At 60.4% G+C, this 16,168-nt stretch overlaps 1 protein-coding gene across 1 annotated transcript in view; it reads left to right on the forward strand.

Moving 5' to 3' along the window:
* The window catches only part of WNT7A (Wnt family member 7A), a 65,594-nt gene that overhangs the window by 16,401 nt on the left and 33,025 nt on the right, over positions 1 to 16,168 (forward strand). Inside the window, exon 3 of the mRNA XM_005898797.2 lies at positions 5,198 to 5,469. Coding sequence (XP_005898859.2) covers positions 5,198 to 5,469 — 272 coding nt within the window. The remainder of the gene's footprint in view (positions 1 to 5,197; positions 5,470 to 16,168) is intronic.

A 16,168-nucleotide genomic window follows, 5' to 3' on the forward strand; every position in this document is an offset into this window, starting at 1 on the left:
TCGAGGCGACCCGTGACCTCCGGGTTGGCATCCTGGCTGTGCTCCCGAGCTCCGCTCCCCGAGCCCCCATTTCCCACAGACCCAGTCAGGAACTGCTGTTCGCCTGGGCGGGTGGCGGGCGTGGGCGGGCGGCGTGTAAGGTGGCCTCTCGCAGAGAGTCTGAGGGTTTAAGATTTTGGGACCCTTGTCTACCTTCTTTCTGCCGTCAGCTCTGTTCTCAGCAGCCCGTCCCATCTGAATGGGTCTTATAAGTGATTTATTGATGTTTTAACCAATAACCATTGAATGGCAGAAATAAAGGCATGTTGATTGGGGTCGATGCCTTATGCCAAAGGAACCTCTCTTAAGTGTGGGCTTTCCCACGCAGTGAGGAGCCAGGAAGGGAGGAGGGAGCCGGGACTGAGGAAGGACCCTGCCGACTGACTGGGGCCCGGAATCCCAGTCCGGGCTGGTTTGCTTCTCAGAGCCTCGGTCTCCTCCTCCTTAGTAACGTTGTGGAGAATGGTGGCCACCCGCAGGGCCATTGGGAAACAGCCTCAAGTGTGGGTCTGGAACAGAGCAGTTGCTTCACCAAGGTCCCTTCTCTTCTAGCCTCTCCCTGCATCCCCAAAAGCCCCCAAACCCCAGGCCTCGGGCTGACTCTGTGCCGATGCCCTGAGTGGGGCGACGGTGAGGTCGTGCCAAACAGGCGCAGCCCATCCCTGCCCTGCACCTGCCAGGTCAGAGCCTCTCTGGACCCTGATCAGCTGGGTTCCTCGCCCACAGCTGAGCAGAGCTCTTCCCCAAAGCGCCGAGCCAGTAATAAGTGCTCAACGAAGCGCCCTCGGCTTTTGGCTCCTGTTGGGAGCCTGCCTTCATTCATTCACTAAACAGATGACGTACTGAGCACCCGCTCTGCAGCAGGCCCTCGGGACACGACACGGCACTGCCTTGCAAGGGGTGAGGCTCAGAGCCAGCGGGAGTGGTCGGTGCGGCATGAGCAACAGCCAGCAGACGAGTCTGACACGGCAGGAGGGCGATGGAGAACGCAGAGGCATGGAAGTTTCTCTCCGTTCTTCCCAGGAGGCCTGGGATTCCATCTGTTACAATTATCATAATTCTCGCCCCCGCTTATTCATGCGCCGGCCACGGGCCAGGTGGGTGAGACTCACAGATACAGAAATGGAGGTTCAGAGAGGCTCAGTGATGTGCCCAGGGTCACCCAGCTTCTGGCAGGGTGGAGTTGCTCATTCATTCAGCCCTCCCTCACGCACTGTCATGGGGGCTGTCAACAGTTGGAGCCAAACAGGCCAGGAACCCCGAGTCTGGCCGGGCAGCCGGATGCTGGGTCATTCCCACACACCGGCCTCTGCATGAGGCAGCCGTGTCCTTCAGCCCTGGTGGACCAGTGGCTAAGACCCTGCCCTCCCAATGCAGGAGGCCCGGGTTCGATCCCTGGTCAGAGAACTAAGAGCCCACCGCAACTAAGAGTTTGCATGCCACAGCTAAAGTTTCCGCATGCTTCAGCTGAAAGCCAGCACAGCCAAATACGTATATTCTCTTAAGAAAGATCTTTAATAACAGTCACAGCAGCGGTATCAACTGTTTACAGGACAGTTACTCCGTGCCGGGCGCAGTGAGTCGGCCTCCTCCCGGCCCATGACTCACAGATGCTCTTACACCCATTTCACAGAGGGAGCAATAGAGGCCTCGACAGGTGAACAGGCTTGACAAGAGTTGCACAGCCAGCCCCCTGCCCAGGGGAGCTTCCCTGGTGGTCAGTGAGGAAGGGGAAGTAGTGGGGCTGGGCAGTCCTAGTCTCACACTAGGTCAAGGTCAATAGCAGGTCTAGGTCAAGGTCAATAGCAGGAGTCAGCAGCGGCCCTTCCGCATCTGGACCTGAGCAGCCGGTCCCTGGGTCCCGGGAGCTCGGAAGCTAAGAGTAATGGTCCCTTTGTTTCCCAGGGGCTGTGGGTGCAGACGTGAGGGCCAGCTTGGGGGCGTGGGGGAGAGGGGAGGCCATGACCCATGATAGACTTCACCCTGGTCAGAGAGTGACCTTGAACTCAGGGGAGCTGTGTGTGTGCAGGGGTAGCTGCCCTTCTCCCACCCATTTGGGATAGGCTGGGGGGATCCCGGTGGGAATAGAAGCCATCAGCATCGCTGTTGGGTCTGGGTAGGTGTCCTCCCCGAACGTCTGGGTGGCCACGTGTTACACAGGGGCCTCAGAGGCCCGGGACCCTGGGTGGGAGAGCCCCGCCCCTGTCCCAGCCCCGCCCACTGAGTGGGAGAGCCCCGCCCCTGTCCCAGCCCCGCCCACTGAGTGGGAGAGCCCCGCCCCTGTCCCCAGCCCTACCCCGCCCCAGGGATGAGCCTGGGGAGCAGGGCAGGTCTCAAGTGGCAGGCCAGGGCCCCACCCCTCCTCAAGTTGCTGCTCTGCTCTGGGGCGAATAAAGGAGACACAGTGTCCGCTCACCTGCCGAGGCCACCAGCCGGGCCTCCGCACTCTGCGGTCATCTGATCACCAGGGACAGTACCTGGTCTGCACAGCTCAGCACTGCCGCCCTACCAGTTGGGTGGCCTGAACGAGCCAGACTTTTCTCTCAGCCCCGGTTTCTTCAACAAATGAAGACTCCTTCTTACCTCACAGCCTTCTCCTAAGGGACTGTTAACTACCATCATCAGTAGGAATAGTAATCAATTTGATACCCGGGGTCAGTTTCTCACGCAGGGCTTCCCTGGTGGCGCAGATGGTAAAGGGTCTTACCTGCAATGCAGGAGAGCTGGGTTTGAACCCTGGGTTGGGAAGACCCTCTGGAGAAGGAAATGGGAACGCACTGCAGTATTCTTGCAGAGGAACCTGGTGGGCTGCAGTCCATGGGTCTCAAAGAGTCAAACGCAACTCACACACACTTTCTTTCTCATGCCAGGCTCTTTGCTAAATTCTCTGTTAACTCTGCCAAGTCCTCTCAACCTCCCTAACAAAGTGGGTGGTCGGTCTCCTACTTTGTAGTGCAGGCACTGGAGTACAGAGCACTTAGGTGACCTGGCTGAGGCCACACAGCCAGAAAGTGGCGGAACGGGGCTCTCCTCCCCATCTCACTCTCTGTGTTCCCTCCACCTGGCGATTCTCTGCTGTCTGTGCGGCTCTGACTTCGCTGTCGTCTGTCTGCTCCCGTGGGTCGTTTCCTTGTGGGTCTGGTGTTCGGTAGTGTGAGCTAGAGCTTGAGCCTCAGGACGAGGAGGAACTTGTCTGCGTTGCAGTCACTGCATGGCCGAGCTGGGGTTTGGACTTGGGTGTTTGCGCTCTGGAGCCCCTGTGTGAGCAGAGCTGTCGTAGAATGCCAGGGTCTGGCCGTAGCACAGTGAAGCAGTGGGTCTGGCAGGTGGACAGGCCTATGTGTCTGCAGGGTTGGTGGAGCAGGGGCCGGCGGGGGAAGGTGGCTGGGGGGCAGGGTGCTCATGTCCTGGCAGCCTGGGTGGGGGGGCTGTGCAGTGAAGGGCGGGGGGTGTGAGAAAAGGCCTGCCTGAGTCAGGTGACAGTGACCCGGGGCTTGAAGCATCTTGGGGGTCGCTGCCTCCTCCGCCTCCCCGGCCCCCGCTTCAGCCACCGTCACCCCCCTCCCAGACCCTGAAATGCTTCTCTGCCCGCAGAGCCTCTTCCTCCAGGGGCTTCCCTGACCCCCACCCATCCTGGCTCTGAGTGCCCACACCACACGCGGGGCCTGGGATCCTGTCCTTCCTGGTCAGACGGTGCTGCTCTCAGACCCAGAGGGGCCGGAAGGCTGTGTCACCAGCCCAAGTGACTCCCCGCTGGGTTCTGTCTCCTGCCCCCCAGCTATGCAGGACCCTTGTGCCCCGCTGACCACCCCAGCACCCTCCTGCTGGGCCCATGTACCTCCTTCCACGGGGCCTGCAGCCGCCCTCCCGGCCAGGCCCCGTCTCCACGTAGCTGGGAAAGCGTATGGGGAAGCGACCCCTCAGCGCTGGGTCTCGGCCTTCCCGCTGTAAGGTGGGGACCCCACCACAGCGCCTTTCTCATGGGGACCCCAGGGAGCAAGAGGTCAGAGTTTAGAACAGTGTCTGAAGGTGGAGCCCACATGCTGCGCAATTGATTCAAGCCTGTGAGAGTGAACGGAGAGTGAGGACTCGATGCCACTTTGAGCGGGGTCCCCAGGACCCCGCTTCCCGATGCCGGTCTGCCCTCCCGTCCCTGCGGGCGGTCCCTCTCCCCTCCCCCAGCTCTGATATCTGTGTCAGACGGAGGCTGAGGATGCAGGTCCCAGCCTTGTCTGCACGTGCTCACAGTCTCGTGGGCTGGACCTCTGGACCGCAGGTGACCTGGGTGCAGCAGGAGCAAGACCCCGAGCACAGGAGCTGCTGTTCAGGCAGGCGCCACGGGCCAGGTGGGCGCCCAGAGCTGCGGACAGACTCTCATCTCTCTCTCTTTTTAATCCTTACTTATCTTTTGACTGAAAATTTTGCTTTTATTATATTGGGAAGAGTTATTAAGTAGTTCTATTTAAACATTATTGTTCAAAAAATAACAATAAAATATATATTGAAGCGTAAGGATACATTTGCACACCGCATTTTGCAAAAGGTCCTTTCATTAGTTACCTGAAGGCTCAAAGTGGCAAAGAGCCGTCACTCTCCGTTCACGTTCGTAGGCTTGACCCAGTTTCATAGCAGGTGTTCGCCACCATCAGACACCGGTGAAAAACTCTGATCTCCTATTCCCTGGGGTCCCCACTTTATGGGGGAGGCCGAGACCCAGGGGAGGGTGGCAGCGGCTGAAAGTACCAGAGGAGAGGCTGATGTTCTGTGGTTTCGGCCCAGGCCTGTGGCTCCAGAGCCTTTGCACGCTGCGGGTGTTCGGCGTGCTGCTTGACGGTCGCCAGGGCCTCGTGTGTGTGTGTGTGCACGCCGTGAGCGCAGCCACGTCAGTGTGGAGCGTGGGTGGTAATCGGTATGCTGGAGGGCCCCTCCTCTGACGTCACAGGGGCCAGGCAACCAGGTGCCCCTCTCCTGCGCTGCCCCCGTCCACTCCCCAGGGCATTCAGTGACTGGGGATTGAACTGGGGTGCACGTGATGGGGGGGCTCTGGGGGCCAGGGACGGGCACTGGGCTGGTCTTGGTGGACCCAGCGGAGCTCAGCCTGCCTCCTCACCCCAGATGCCCGGACCTGAGCCCAGTGTTTCCGCTCTTGTCCCCGCAGGGAGCCGGGAGGCCGCCTTCACCTACGCCATCATCGCCGCGGGCGTGGCCCACGCCATCACGGCGGCCTGCACCCAGGGCAACCTGAGCGACTGCGGCTGCGACAAGGAGAAGCAGGGCCAGTACCACCGGGACGAGGGCTGGAAGTGGGGTGGCTGCTCTGCCGACATCCGCTACGGCATCGGCTTCGCCAAGGTCTTTGTGGATGCCCGGGAGATCAAACAGAACGCCCGGACTCTCATGAACTTACACAATAATGAGGCAGGCCGGAAGGTAGGTGGCCGGGGGGTGCCTGGCGCAGGTGCCACGAGACGGCTTCTTCTTTAACGGCTGGGGTTGGGGGTCTGGCGATGGGGCACGGGGCTCTGCCCTTGCCTGGTTCGCCTGGAGTCTGTGGTCCATTCGCTGCTGGTCGGGGGTCCTGTGTGGTATGACGCTGGTCAGTTACCCACAAGGCTGAGTAATTGTGTCCCTGTTAGAACATTGTAACCCAGCAAGATGGGATGAGGTGTGGATATGAACTCTAGTCCTGGGATCCACAAAATCAGCTGTAAAAACTCAGACTGTGGGCTGAGGGGGGCCTCGGGAGTTGAGATGAGTTCAGTAAAAGTCATCCCCCTGGGGTGCATGCCAGGGCTGCTAACACGTCCTTGGTCAGATTAACCAAGATCTGGAGCTGAAAAGGATGGAGGGGACCACCCCCTTTTCACTATCTCCTCACGCCCTCCAAGAGTCTGGGCTCAGCTTGGAAGACGGTCCGGGTTGTCCCAGAGTGGCTGCCGCCTCTGGCTTTAGACCCAGATTTTCATGCACAAGCACTTCATTTTTTCGCTGTTTGTTTTTAAAACTGGTCGTCACCAGTGACTCTTGAAAAATGTGCAAGAGGGAAAAGAGAAAGAAGGTTACTCCAGGGGCTCAAACACGTGTCCTGGCAACGGGGCCTGGCGCTGCCTGTTTGGCTGCCAGGGCTCCTTGCTTTGCTCGAGCGTGTCTGGGGGCCAGCGGTCTTCTCCCTTCGTCCTCACGGCATCCTTGTGAACGGGAGCACTGTTACCCCATTTTGCAGATTGAGAAATTGAGGCACAGAGGGGTTGACTGACGTGCTATTCAGGGTTAAAGCCAGAATGTGAAGCCTGGAGTCTGGCTGGCGGGCTGGCCCTCTGCACAGCGTGGGCTGGAAGCGGGCCGCCTGGGTTCTGATCATGGCTCTTGCCGCTCTCCTCCTCCTGGGAAGTAAGCAGGGCTGGCGGGAGTGTCCTCGGTCCAGGGCAAGGGGAGACGGGGAGGGGGCAGGGGAGCCCTTCCCAGGGCCTGGCGCACGGCTGGCCCTCAGCACAGGCTGGGTGTGACCGCAGACGGTGCGTACGTGTGGCGTGGGAGGGAGCTGTCTGGTACCGATGTTGGGGGTGGCCTGCCCGTCTCAGAGGGGAGCCGGGCTCCCTGCAGGCGGACAAGGAAGAGGCACCAGCGGCCGTCTGTCCCTCCCGCTGTGTCAGAGCCTCCCGGCTGGCCATGGTGAATCACCGGGCAGGTGATGATGGTGGGACGGGGGGTTGGACTAAAGGCCCTGCCGGTCCAGCCCTGTGCCGGGAGTGCCTGCCCAGGGAAGTCTGTCCCACCCGCTTGCTACGGTCGGAGCACTCCTTAGGGCTGAGGTCACGGGCTCCCTCCTAACCTGGAAGCTCCCGTCCCTGGGGGTGGACAGCTCCACTCTGGTTTGAGAGGACACTTGAGGGTGGCCTCCTGGATGGCCATTCAGCCAGACGCTGTATTTTCCAGAGCAAAGAGGCTGAATCTGGGGCTCCCCAGCGCACACTGATCCACCCCCAGCGCAGCTGCTCTGTGGTTTGGGGGTGCAAGCAGAGGCCCGGAGCGGGTCCTGACTAGCCTTCAGCTACCCGGGGCAGTGGCCACACCACTCGGTCGGAGCACAGCAGGAAGGGGGTCTCCCTGCCTGGCTCCTCACCCCCAGAACCGAGGCACCCCAAGTGACCGGACCCAGATCCCAGCGGCCAGGAGCAGGGCCTAGCCCCAGGCAGCCGAGGCTCAGCCTGGGCCCACCCCTTTGGGGGCCTCAGTGTCCTCATCTGTCACACGGGTGATGAGCCTCCGTTTGCTCTGGGGCTTGGCGGGGGCGCAGTTGGGGGATGCCCGGGACCCTGCAGCCTGTAGGCATGGGACCCCGCACCAGAAACTCTGCCCACCCCAGGCTTCCGTGGGCCTCAGGTGCAATGGGGCTGGAGGTCTTGGTGAGCTGGAAGTCCTGCTGGGCGTCTTGGAAGGAGGCGCAGATGTGCAGATGTGTTTATCGCCGGCTCCCTCCCCCTGCTGAGAGGAGACAAGACTCAACCTGACCACGGGGCTCTGGGCTTGCTGGCAGCCGCGAGAGAGAAAGGGGGGCGGGGGGCGGGGTGGTGGCAGACCCCACGAGGGGTGGCCCTGGGGCTGCAGGGGCACCCCCGACCCAGCTGACTGATGACGAATAACACGCAGGGACCACCCTGTCTCCAGTTTGCTCCGGGGGGGCGCCGAGCCAGGCTTTCACCTGCAGATGTGTCCGAGGGGCTGCGCTGGGGGGGCAGTGGGCACCCCTGCAGCCATGACCAGCTGTCCCGAGCAATCGTGTGGTCAGCAGTGTTGAATCAGAGGGGTCAGGCGAGAAGACAGAGCCAGCAGAGCCTTTGGAGATGTGATGTTCCAGTCAGAGTCGCTGTTGGAATTTTGTTGTTCAGTCGCCAAGTTGTGCCCAATACTCTGTGACCCCATGGACTGCAGCACGCCAGGCTTCCCTGTCCTTCACCATCTCCTGGAGCTTACTCAAACCCATGTCCATTGAGTTGGTGATGCCATCCAACCATCTCATCTTCTGTCGTCCCTTCTCTTGCCTTCAAGTTTTCCCAGCACCAGGACACATATTTTGGAATTTTAGGGTCACCGTATTTTGGGGTTGACATCGCAGACTGTTGAGGTTGGGGCTGTAGAATGTTAATGTTACACTCTCACACTTTAGGTTTGAAATCAAGGTCTTTGGGAGGGAGCGAGGCGTCCAAAGCGGTGGGTTGGAATCCCTGGACGGTGTTGGGATCTTTGCGGCTTTGCGTCATCTCTTTCCCACCTTTGGGGCTGTGTGAGGGGATGAGCTCACCACTCCTTTTGCCCTCAAGGTGCTCAGTCTAGTGAGAGAGGTGGGTAGAGGAGCAAAAATGATAATTCGGGACTGAGCGTACAGGAGACACGCAGCTGTTCAGGAGGCTCATAGGGGCTCAGAGGTGGGAGCAGTTTCTTCTTGGACAAGTCCAGACACCTCTAGGGCAAAAAGGAGGGACCCTTGAGCAGGGCTTTGAAGGATACCTAGGAGTCCTCCACGTGGAAAAGGCAGGCGGGAGGGAGGGAGTTCGGGGAGAAGTCACGGCCGCTGTAAAAGCATCGTGTTGGTCGCTCAGTCGTGTCCAGCTCTTTGTGACCTCATGGACTGTAGCCCCCCAGGCTCTTCTGTCCGTGGAATTCTCCAGGCAAGAATACTGGAGTGGGTTGCCATGCCCTCCTCCAGGGGATCTTCCCAACCCAGGTATTGAACCTGGGTCTCCTGAGTTACAGGCAGATTCTTTACCATCCGAGCCGCCAGGAAAGCTCTACAGGGGCATGAAGTCCTACAAAAGCATGGGCCCTTGGGGCAGACTGCATATACGTGGGAGAGGGGCCCGCGGGTGATGGGGCCGCAAAGGGGGCTGGGGTCAAGTGTAGGCCCAGGAGAAAGCATCCCCCTTGGGCTGGCGGTTCTTGCAGAGGCTTTGCAGGAGGGGTGCCGGGGGCAGGTCTCTGGGACCAGGTGGGAAGCAGAGTGCAGGGGGTGGGATGGCAGCGGGTGCCCCAGCCCGGCAAAGCCCACGGGTGGGCAGGGGGCACTGCCATTTAGGGGCCAGAATGGGCGGGAACCCAGCTCGGGTTGCATCTGGGGTGGATGGGTGGGAGCCCACCTCCCTGCAGTCAGGCCCTGGGGCGGGTGGAGACTGGACATGAGGGGTGATGGTTATAAGGGTGCACTTGGGCTTGGGAGTGGGGGGCCCCACGAGCAGCAGGTGGGGAAGCCCAGGGACCACGCGTGCCTGGAGGGAGGTTCTGGTTGGAGCCACTTCTGGAAGCCACCAATGGGAGGTGAGAGCCGACGCCCTGGGGTATTAGCAGGACAGGCTAGCCTGAAGATTGTACTGGGAAGGCCCAGAGCCGGGCTCAGCCCTGGGGAAACAGGCACTGGGGCAGGAACGTATGGGGCCGCGGAAGACAGGGAGGTGGGCCTTGTGGATGGTCCCTGATCGCTGCGCTTGGAGCCGGCTTTCTGCTGGGGGCCTGGGGGTCAGTCTCTGTGCCTCCATGACGCTCCTGCACCGGGCTGGGCTTGCCTCCGAGCCCTCGCTGGACATTAAGCGCCATGTGTGCAGAGGAGCTCTGGAGGCCCTTCCTGGGCGCACGGTGCCTGAGCCCCGTGGAGGCAGCCCTGGGGATGGGGGCCCAGCTGGGATGGGGCTGGCCCCGCTGGAATGTGCCGCTTGCTCCAAGGAAGGTGAGCTCAGGGAGATGGAATTCCACCCGAATGGGAGTCACCTCCCAGTCCCTGCCCAGCCCCTGCCCGCCGAGGGTGCCGGTCTTGTCCCTTCCTGCCCTGCCCCGTCTGGTCTGGGTGCTCCCAGGAGCGGGCTTCCCACCCTGCCCTAAGGCCCGGGAGCCAGGGGACGGCAGGGCGCTGGCCTTGGGTGGCTGGGGCGGGGCCCAGATAAGGCTGCTTAGCTATGCTCCCCTCTGCTGTCCTGAGGGCCACTTGCATATTTGATCGGATGGAGTGGTCAGGTGGCACGCTGAGGGCCTGAGCCCAGCCAGGTCCCGCCTGCCCCAGAGCTGGCCGGCCGCCCAGGCTGAGCTCTGGGGAGGCCTCCGAGGGCCTCCGTGTCCTTCCCGGCTCCAGGTCTGGTGCCCCTGTGGGTTCTTCCCTTTCCAGATGTGACGGCTTCCAGCTGCAGCTTGAGGGAGGTGGACCAAGGGTTGCTGTAGGCAAACCCCGACCCTCCAGGGCTTCCATGTCCTCCATGGCGGGACCCTGAGTGTCAGAGGGTCTTCTAGTTCTGACGTGAGGGGATGGGAGGAGTGCAAGGTGCTTAGGACCGACTGGACACCGGCCGTGTCCCTGGCCGTATGCTCTGGGAGGCCACTGAGCTTGTGTTCCTGCCTCAGGGCCTTGGCACGTGCTGTTTCCCTGGTCTGGAATGCCCTTCCTTCAAACGTCTGCGTAGCTAATTCCTGCTGGTCTCTGCTCAGAGGTCCCCTTCCCTGGGAGTCCCTCCCTGACTTTCCACCCGTCTGTCCACCTCAGCTCTGTTCACTGTCCTGCTTTATTTCCTTTGTCACATTTACCGCCATGTGAAGTCATCTTATTCACACATCTCTTTATGTCTCTGCTCGGGGCTTCCCTGAATGGCTCAGCGGGTGAAGAATCTGCCTGCAATGCAGGAGACACAGGAGACGTGGGTTTGATCCCCTGGGTCAGGAAGATCCCCTGGAGGAGGAAATGGCAACCCACGCCAGTATTCTTGCCTGAAAAATCCTCTGGACAGAGGAGCCTGGCGGGCTATGGTCCAGAGGTGTGCAAAGAGTCAGACACGACTGAGTGATGAAGCACACACTTAATGCGTCTGTCCTCCGTCTCCTCCCACTACATCATCAGCACCGCAAGGGCTGGGCGGCCTGAGTTTGCAGCTGTTTCCTCCGTGCCTAGAACGGGGCCTGGCACACAGTAAGTGCTCAGGCAGCGTGTGTGAACTGACGAGTGACGTGCCAGGCATCGCCTCTCACCTGGGGGGATTTCCCAGGCCTAGGGCTGCCAGATAAAGAACAGGCCTCCCAGTCCAGTTCAAGATACTGAAGGGTTTTTTAGTACGAATGTGTCTCCAGTGTTGTGTGGGGCATATTTAGAGCAAACATGTATTCATTGCGTATCTCACAGTAAAACTTCAATGGATTTCTTGCATTTTTACGTTAAAATGTTTATGTTGAGATGTCAACCCCCGTGCGGTTATAAGAATTCAGAAGGCTCCTGCATGCCCGTTGCTTGGTGTTCCCCGGCAGCTTGTAAAATTAACACGGCATCCCAGCCGGGTGTGGCTCGGCACGGTCAGGACACAGAACGTTCCGTGGTGAGGATTCCTGTGCTTCCCTTTGGCAGCCGGAGCTGCTTCCCTCCTTCCTTGTACCCTCCTCAGCCCTTGTTGTTCAGTCATGCCTCTGTCTTTACCTAAGTGGACTGCAGCACACCAGCCTCCCTGTCCTCCGCTGTCTTCCAGAGTTTGCTCAAGCTCATGTCTGTGGAGTCGATGATGCCATCCAGCCATCTCATCCTCTGTCTCCCTCTTCTCCTCCCACCTTCAATCTTTGTCAGCATCAGGGTCTTTTACAGTGAGTCAGCTCTTCGCATCAGGTGACCAGAGGATTAGAGCTTCAGCATCAGTCCTTCCAATGAACACCCAGGACTGATCTCCTTCAGAATGGACTGGTTGGATCTCCTTGCAGTCCAAGGGACTCTCAAGAGTCTTCTCCAACACCACAGTTCAAAAGCATCAATTCTTCGGCGCTCAGACTTCTTTATGGCCTTCCTAGCCTTTGGCAGCCACTAATCTCTTGTCCATTTCCACATTTTATCATTTCAAGGTTGTTATATAAGTGGAATCACACAGTAGGTAACCAGTTGGCATCGGCTTTTTTCGCTCAGCATAATCGCCTCATGATTCATTCAACTCGTTGCGTCGATGGAGAGTTTGTTCCTTTCTATGACAGAGTGTGGTTTCATGGTATGGAGCCCTTCCCCCGTTCAGGGCTGTCTGGGTAGTTTCCGGGCAGGGGCTGTGGCACACGAGGCGGCTGTGAACGCTGGTGGACAGGTTTCGGTGTGAACACATGGTTCCAGGTCTCTGGGGTCGGTGCCGTGGCTGTGTGTTGAGCCTTGTGAGGAAGGGCTACACTCTCACAGAGCGGCTGCATGGTCTTAGGTGGCCGCCGGCGCTGTGCCAGGGAGCGTGTTTGACTGCATCCTCTCCAGCACTGGGAGTTGTCACTGGCTTTCAGTTTTGCCGTTTGAGAGGTGGGTGCAGGTCCTCACTGTGGTCTCAACGACTGTTTCCCTCGTCGCTAGTGACGCGGACCGTCTTTCCACGTGTGTATTTGCCAGATGAGCATGCTCTCCCCGGGAATGTCTCTTCGTGCCTCATGCCCATTTCTGATTTGACTGTGTTTCTTGCTGCTGAGTTTTGAGAATTGCTTGTGTGTTCTGGATGCTAGTCTGTCAGACGCACGGTTTGCGGTGCCCCCTGCTCTGGTTTATGCTTCTCCTTTCCTCCTTTTCGTAGATTCTTTTGCAGAGCAGATGTTTTTAATTTTAATAAGGTCTAATTTATCAGTTTTCCCTTTTACGAATAGTGCTTTTGTGCGGAGAACTCTCTGCTGAGCTCTCGGTCCCGAAAATTTTACCGTTTTTTTCCTCTAAAAGCTTTGTAGTTTTACATTTGCATCTGCCTTTTGTGGGGGGGGGCCTTCCTTGGTGGGCTCAGATGGTGAAGAATCTGCCTTGCAGGAGACCCAGGTTCGATCCCTGGGTTGGGAAGACCACCTGGAGAAGGGAATGACTACCCTCTCCAGGTTTCTTGCCTGGGAAATCCCATGGACAGAGGAGCCTGGCGGGTTACAGTCCATGGGGTCGCAGAGAGTCAGACACGACTGAGCGACTTAACATACACACATAGCTTTAAATATTTTTATAACGTATCTGTTCCGAAGTAAAACTCAAAAACCGAAGCCCCTCCTCTGGTCCCCAGCCTCTACTGTCCTGGTCTCCAGACGGCGCTGAGAACTGTGCCATTTAATAAATGAGAGACCCATCACAGAGACCGTGCCGAGGCCACAGGCAGCGGGCGTGGGGGCAGGACGTGCACCCCGGCCCAGCTCAGCACCCGCTTGCTGTTTCGACCCCTCCCCACCCCGTGACCGGCCGAAGCAGGGGGTGGGCTGGACGGGGTGCTGCCGTGGGGCTGGGAGGCCCCGGGGACAGCCCGCAGGCATGGCCAGGCCGGGACGTGCAGGCCCAGAGGAAGGAGTCAGGCAGGTCCAGAGCGGAAGCCACGAGGAGGGGCTGGAACGGAGCCCGCAGGGGCCCGGGGGGAGGATGCCCGGGAGGCCTGAGGGCTTTTTTCCAGTTCTCCGTGGTGACACAGCAAGGGCAGGGCACAGCCAGGTCCGGTGGGTGATGTTGCCGTGGCGATAGCAGTGGGAGGGGCAGGGAGGTGATGGGGGGCGGGGGCAGCCCCAGCCCTTCCCCGGAGAAGGGAGATGTCTCCGGGACCCCAGCTCCACGGGGCCTGGTCTTCAGCACCCCGCTTAGCCCTGGGTTGCTGAGACCCCCCCTCCCAGCCCAGTCCGGGTAGGCAGAGGCAGGCCCAGAGGTCTTGGGAGGAGCTTAGGACCTCAGCCTGAGGCGGGTGACCTTGGGGAGGCTGTCACTGTCCCCCGGTTAGCGAGGGGCCCGGGGTGGGGGCGTGGGGAGGCAGGCGGCAGGACCAGGCAGAGGAGGCTGGGAGGCTGCCGGTTGCAGCTCTGATGATGGGATGAGCCAGAAGGCAGGTGCCTGGTTGCTGGGAGAAGGTGGGGGCCGGGTTCTGAATTCTCGCCAACTTCATCCCCACGGTCCTGTGAGGCTGCCATTCTCCGTTGTCGTCTCCATCTTACAAATGGGGAAACGGGGGCCCAGAGAGGTCAAGACACAACCCAGGCCACATAGCAGGCAGGCGCTGCCTTGGCTCTGGATCCGGCTTTTAACCTCTCACAGCTTCTCCTGCCCCAGGACCTCTTGGACCTAGACACGTTTCTCCCCATTTCTTCCGTCCCGTGGTTCCAAGACGTTATCCTGAGATTCTCCAGCACCCTGTTTGGGGCACCTCAGATGCTCTGGGGCCCCCACCCCCCAGAAGGCCCCAGTATCTGAGGTTTGGGGCTCGTAGGTTATTTGGGCACCTCCTGTCCTCTCCTGTCCTGGCCGCTGCAGTGCTGGGGCAGCCTTGCCTTCGTCCTGGGAGAGGACTGTCCTGGGCCATGTGGAGAGGAAGTTGTGCCCATTGTCCGTCGCCAGCAGGAGAGGGGCCTGGGCCATCCTGGGGGTGCAGGACGAGGAGGTGCCAGGGGTACCCAGGCCCATGCTGGGACTCGGCACACCTCCTGCCATCGTGGGACCTCTGGGATGGCTCAGCCTAGGGAAGCTGGCCAGGGACCCCCATCCTGTCCCCCTGCCAACTCCTCTCGTCTCTCTGGGCAGGCATGAGAACCACCTCAGCACCTCCCAGAGCCCATCCTGGAGGCCAGCGCCCAGTGGGTGCACTCTGCAAGGTGGGGCGACCTCAGTGTGATGCCCGCTGTCCAGAAGGGGTCCTGGAGGGCTCGGGGGTTGCAAGGGCCTGTCCCCTGCCTTCCTGCGCACAGCTGTGGAGCTGAGGGGCTGGGCTGAGGCTGGCTTGGCCTGCTGTGGGGACTGGGCTCTGGAGATGGTGCCCAGCTTTCCTGTTTCTCGGCTGTGTGACCTTGGGCGTCTTAATACGCCTCTCTGTGCCACAGCGTCTCCCTCTGCAAAAGGGTGACGATCGCTTCGTATTATGAGGGTTGGAAGAGCAAAGGCATTGAAAGTGCTCCTAGCCCTGCTGTCCTGCATGGCCGCCACGGGCTCCGCGTGGCTGCTAAAGTTTGAATTCATTGCCAATGAGTAAGACAAAGCATGGCCCTCAGTCTGCATTTCCAGGGCTAGGCAGCCACGTGGCTTGTGACTCGGGCAGGAAGGCCCAATGGACAGGCTGGCTTGGGGTGGTGGGCACTGGGCTCATACCTCTGTGTCACTTCTCGGGGGACACGGAAAGGTCTGGCAGTGAGGGGCGCAATCGTGCTGCCTCTCTGGGCCCCAGCCAGCCCAGGACAGGGCCTTGCAGAGGGGCTGTGGGTGGCGGTTCCCTTGGAAGGCGTCCCCAGAGCGGCTGCGGGCCCTCCGGGGGCGGGGTGGGGGGGACACGCATTTGAAACTGGCCAAGGTGGGAGGGGGCGGCCTGGCGAGGCCCCGTGAGGCCCCCCAGGCGGGGCGCAGCAGACGGGGCTCAGTTTCAGCGCGGCGAGACCAAGTCAAAAGGCGCCCACCAGGGCCAGTTGCCACCTTTGTGCTCTGCAGGGGGAGTGGGACTCAGGGTGTTATCAAATCTGCCCAGGCCGGGGAGGGGGAGCGGAGTGGGGGTGCGGTGGAGGGCTTGGCACCCGCGCAGCAGTGTCGCTTGCCCTGATTCTGACACTTGTGTGTCCCTTGAGGAGCGATCAAGGTGCTGTCGTGTCCCCCAAAAGGACCCCTGGGCTGACAAAGGGCTTCTTCAAGCACCCCCCTGCAGCGCACCTTCGCGACGCGGGTCCTGTGCTGTCTACACGAGGACGTCCATTTCACCGGCCTGACCACCTTGGGCGGAGGTGGGGCGGTCCTCATGAGCTCCATTTCGCAGACAGGCAGCCGAAGCCCCGGCTCGAGGGCTGCTGCAGGTCGGGGGCTCACCTGACCTCAGGGCCACCCCGGGACATTGCGGGGAGGGGGCGGGCCAGGCAGCGCCCGCTGGGGGTGGACAGGGCCCACCCAGCCTCCCCTGCTCAGCGCGCCCCTCGCAGGGTCTGTCTCACCCTGTGTGTTGGCCTAGTACCACTGGTCTCCATAAATGAGCCCCCGGCCCCCCAGGGGAGGTGCTGTCCTCCCATTTTACAGATGGGGAGAGTTGGAGGCACAGGTGGTTAAGGGGTGGACTGAGGTTGCCCAGGCAGAAGACGTGGAAGCAAGCTTCCCTCTCAGCCACCTGCCTGTGCAGCCCACACTCTGCCCGGCCTCTCTGGGTCTCTTCTTAGTGTGTTTGTGTGTGTGTGTATC

Source organism: Bos mutus, chromosome 22, assembly GCF_027580195.1.
Source record: "Bos mutus isolate GX-2022 chromosome 22, NWIPB_WYAK_1.1, whole genome shotgun sequence".
In the NCBI taxonomy this organism is placed as follows: domain Eukaryota; kingdom Metazoa; phylum Chordata; class Mammalia; order Artiodactyla; family Bovidae; genus Bos; species Bos mutus.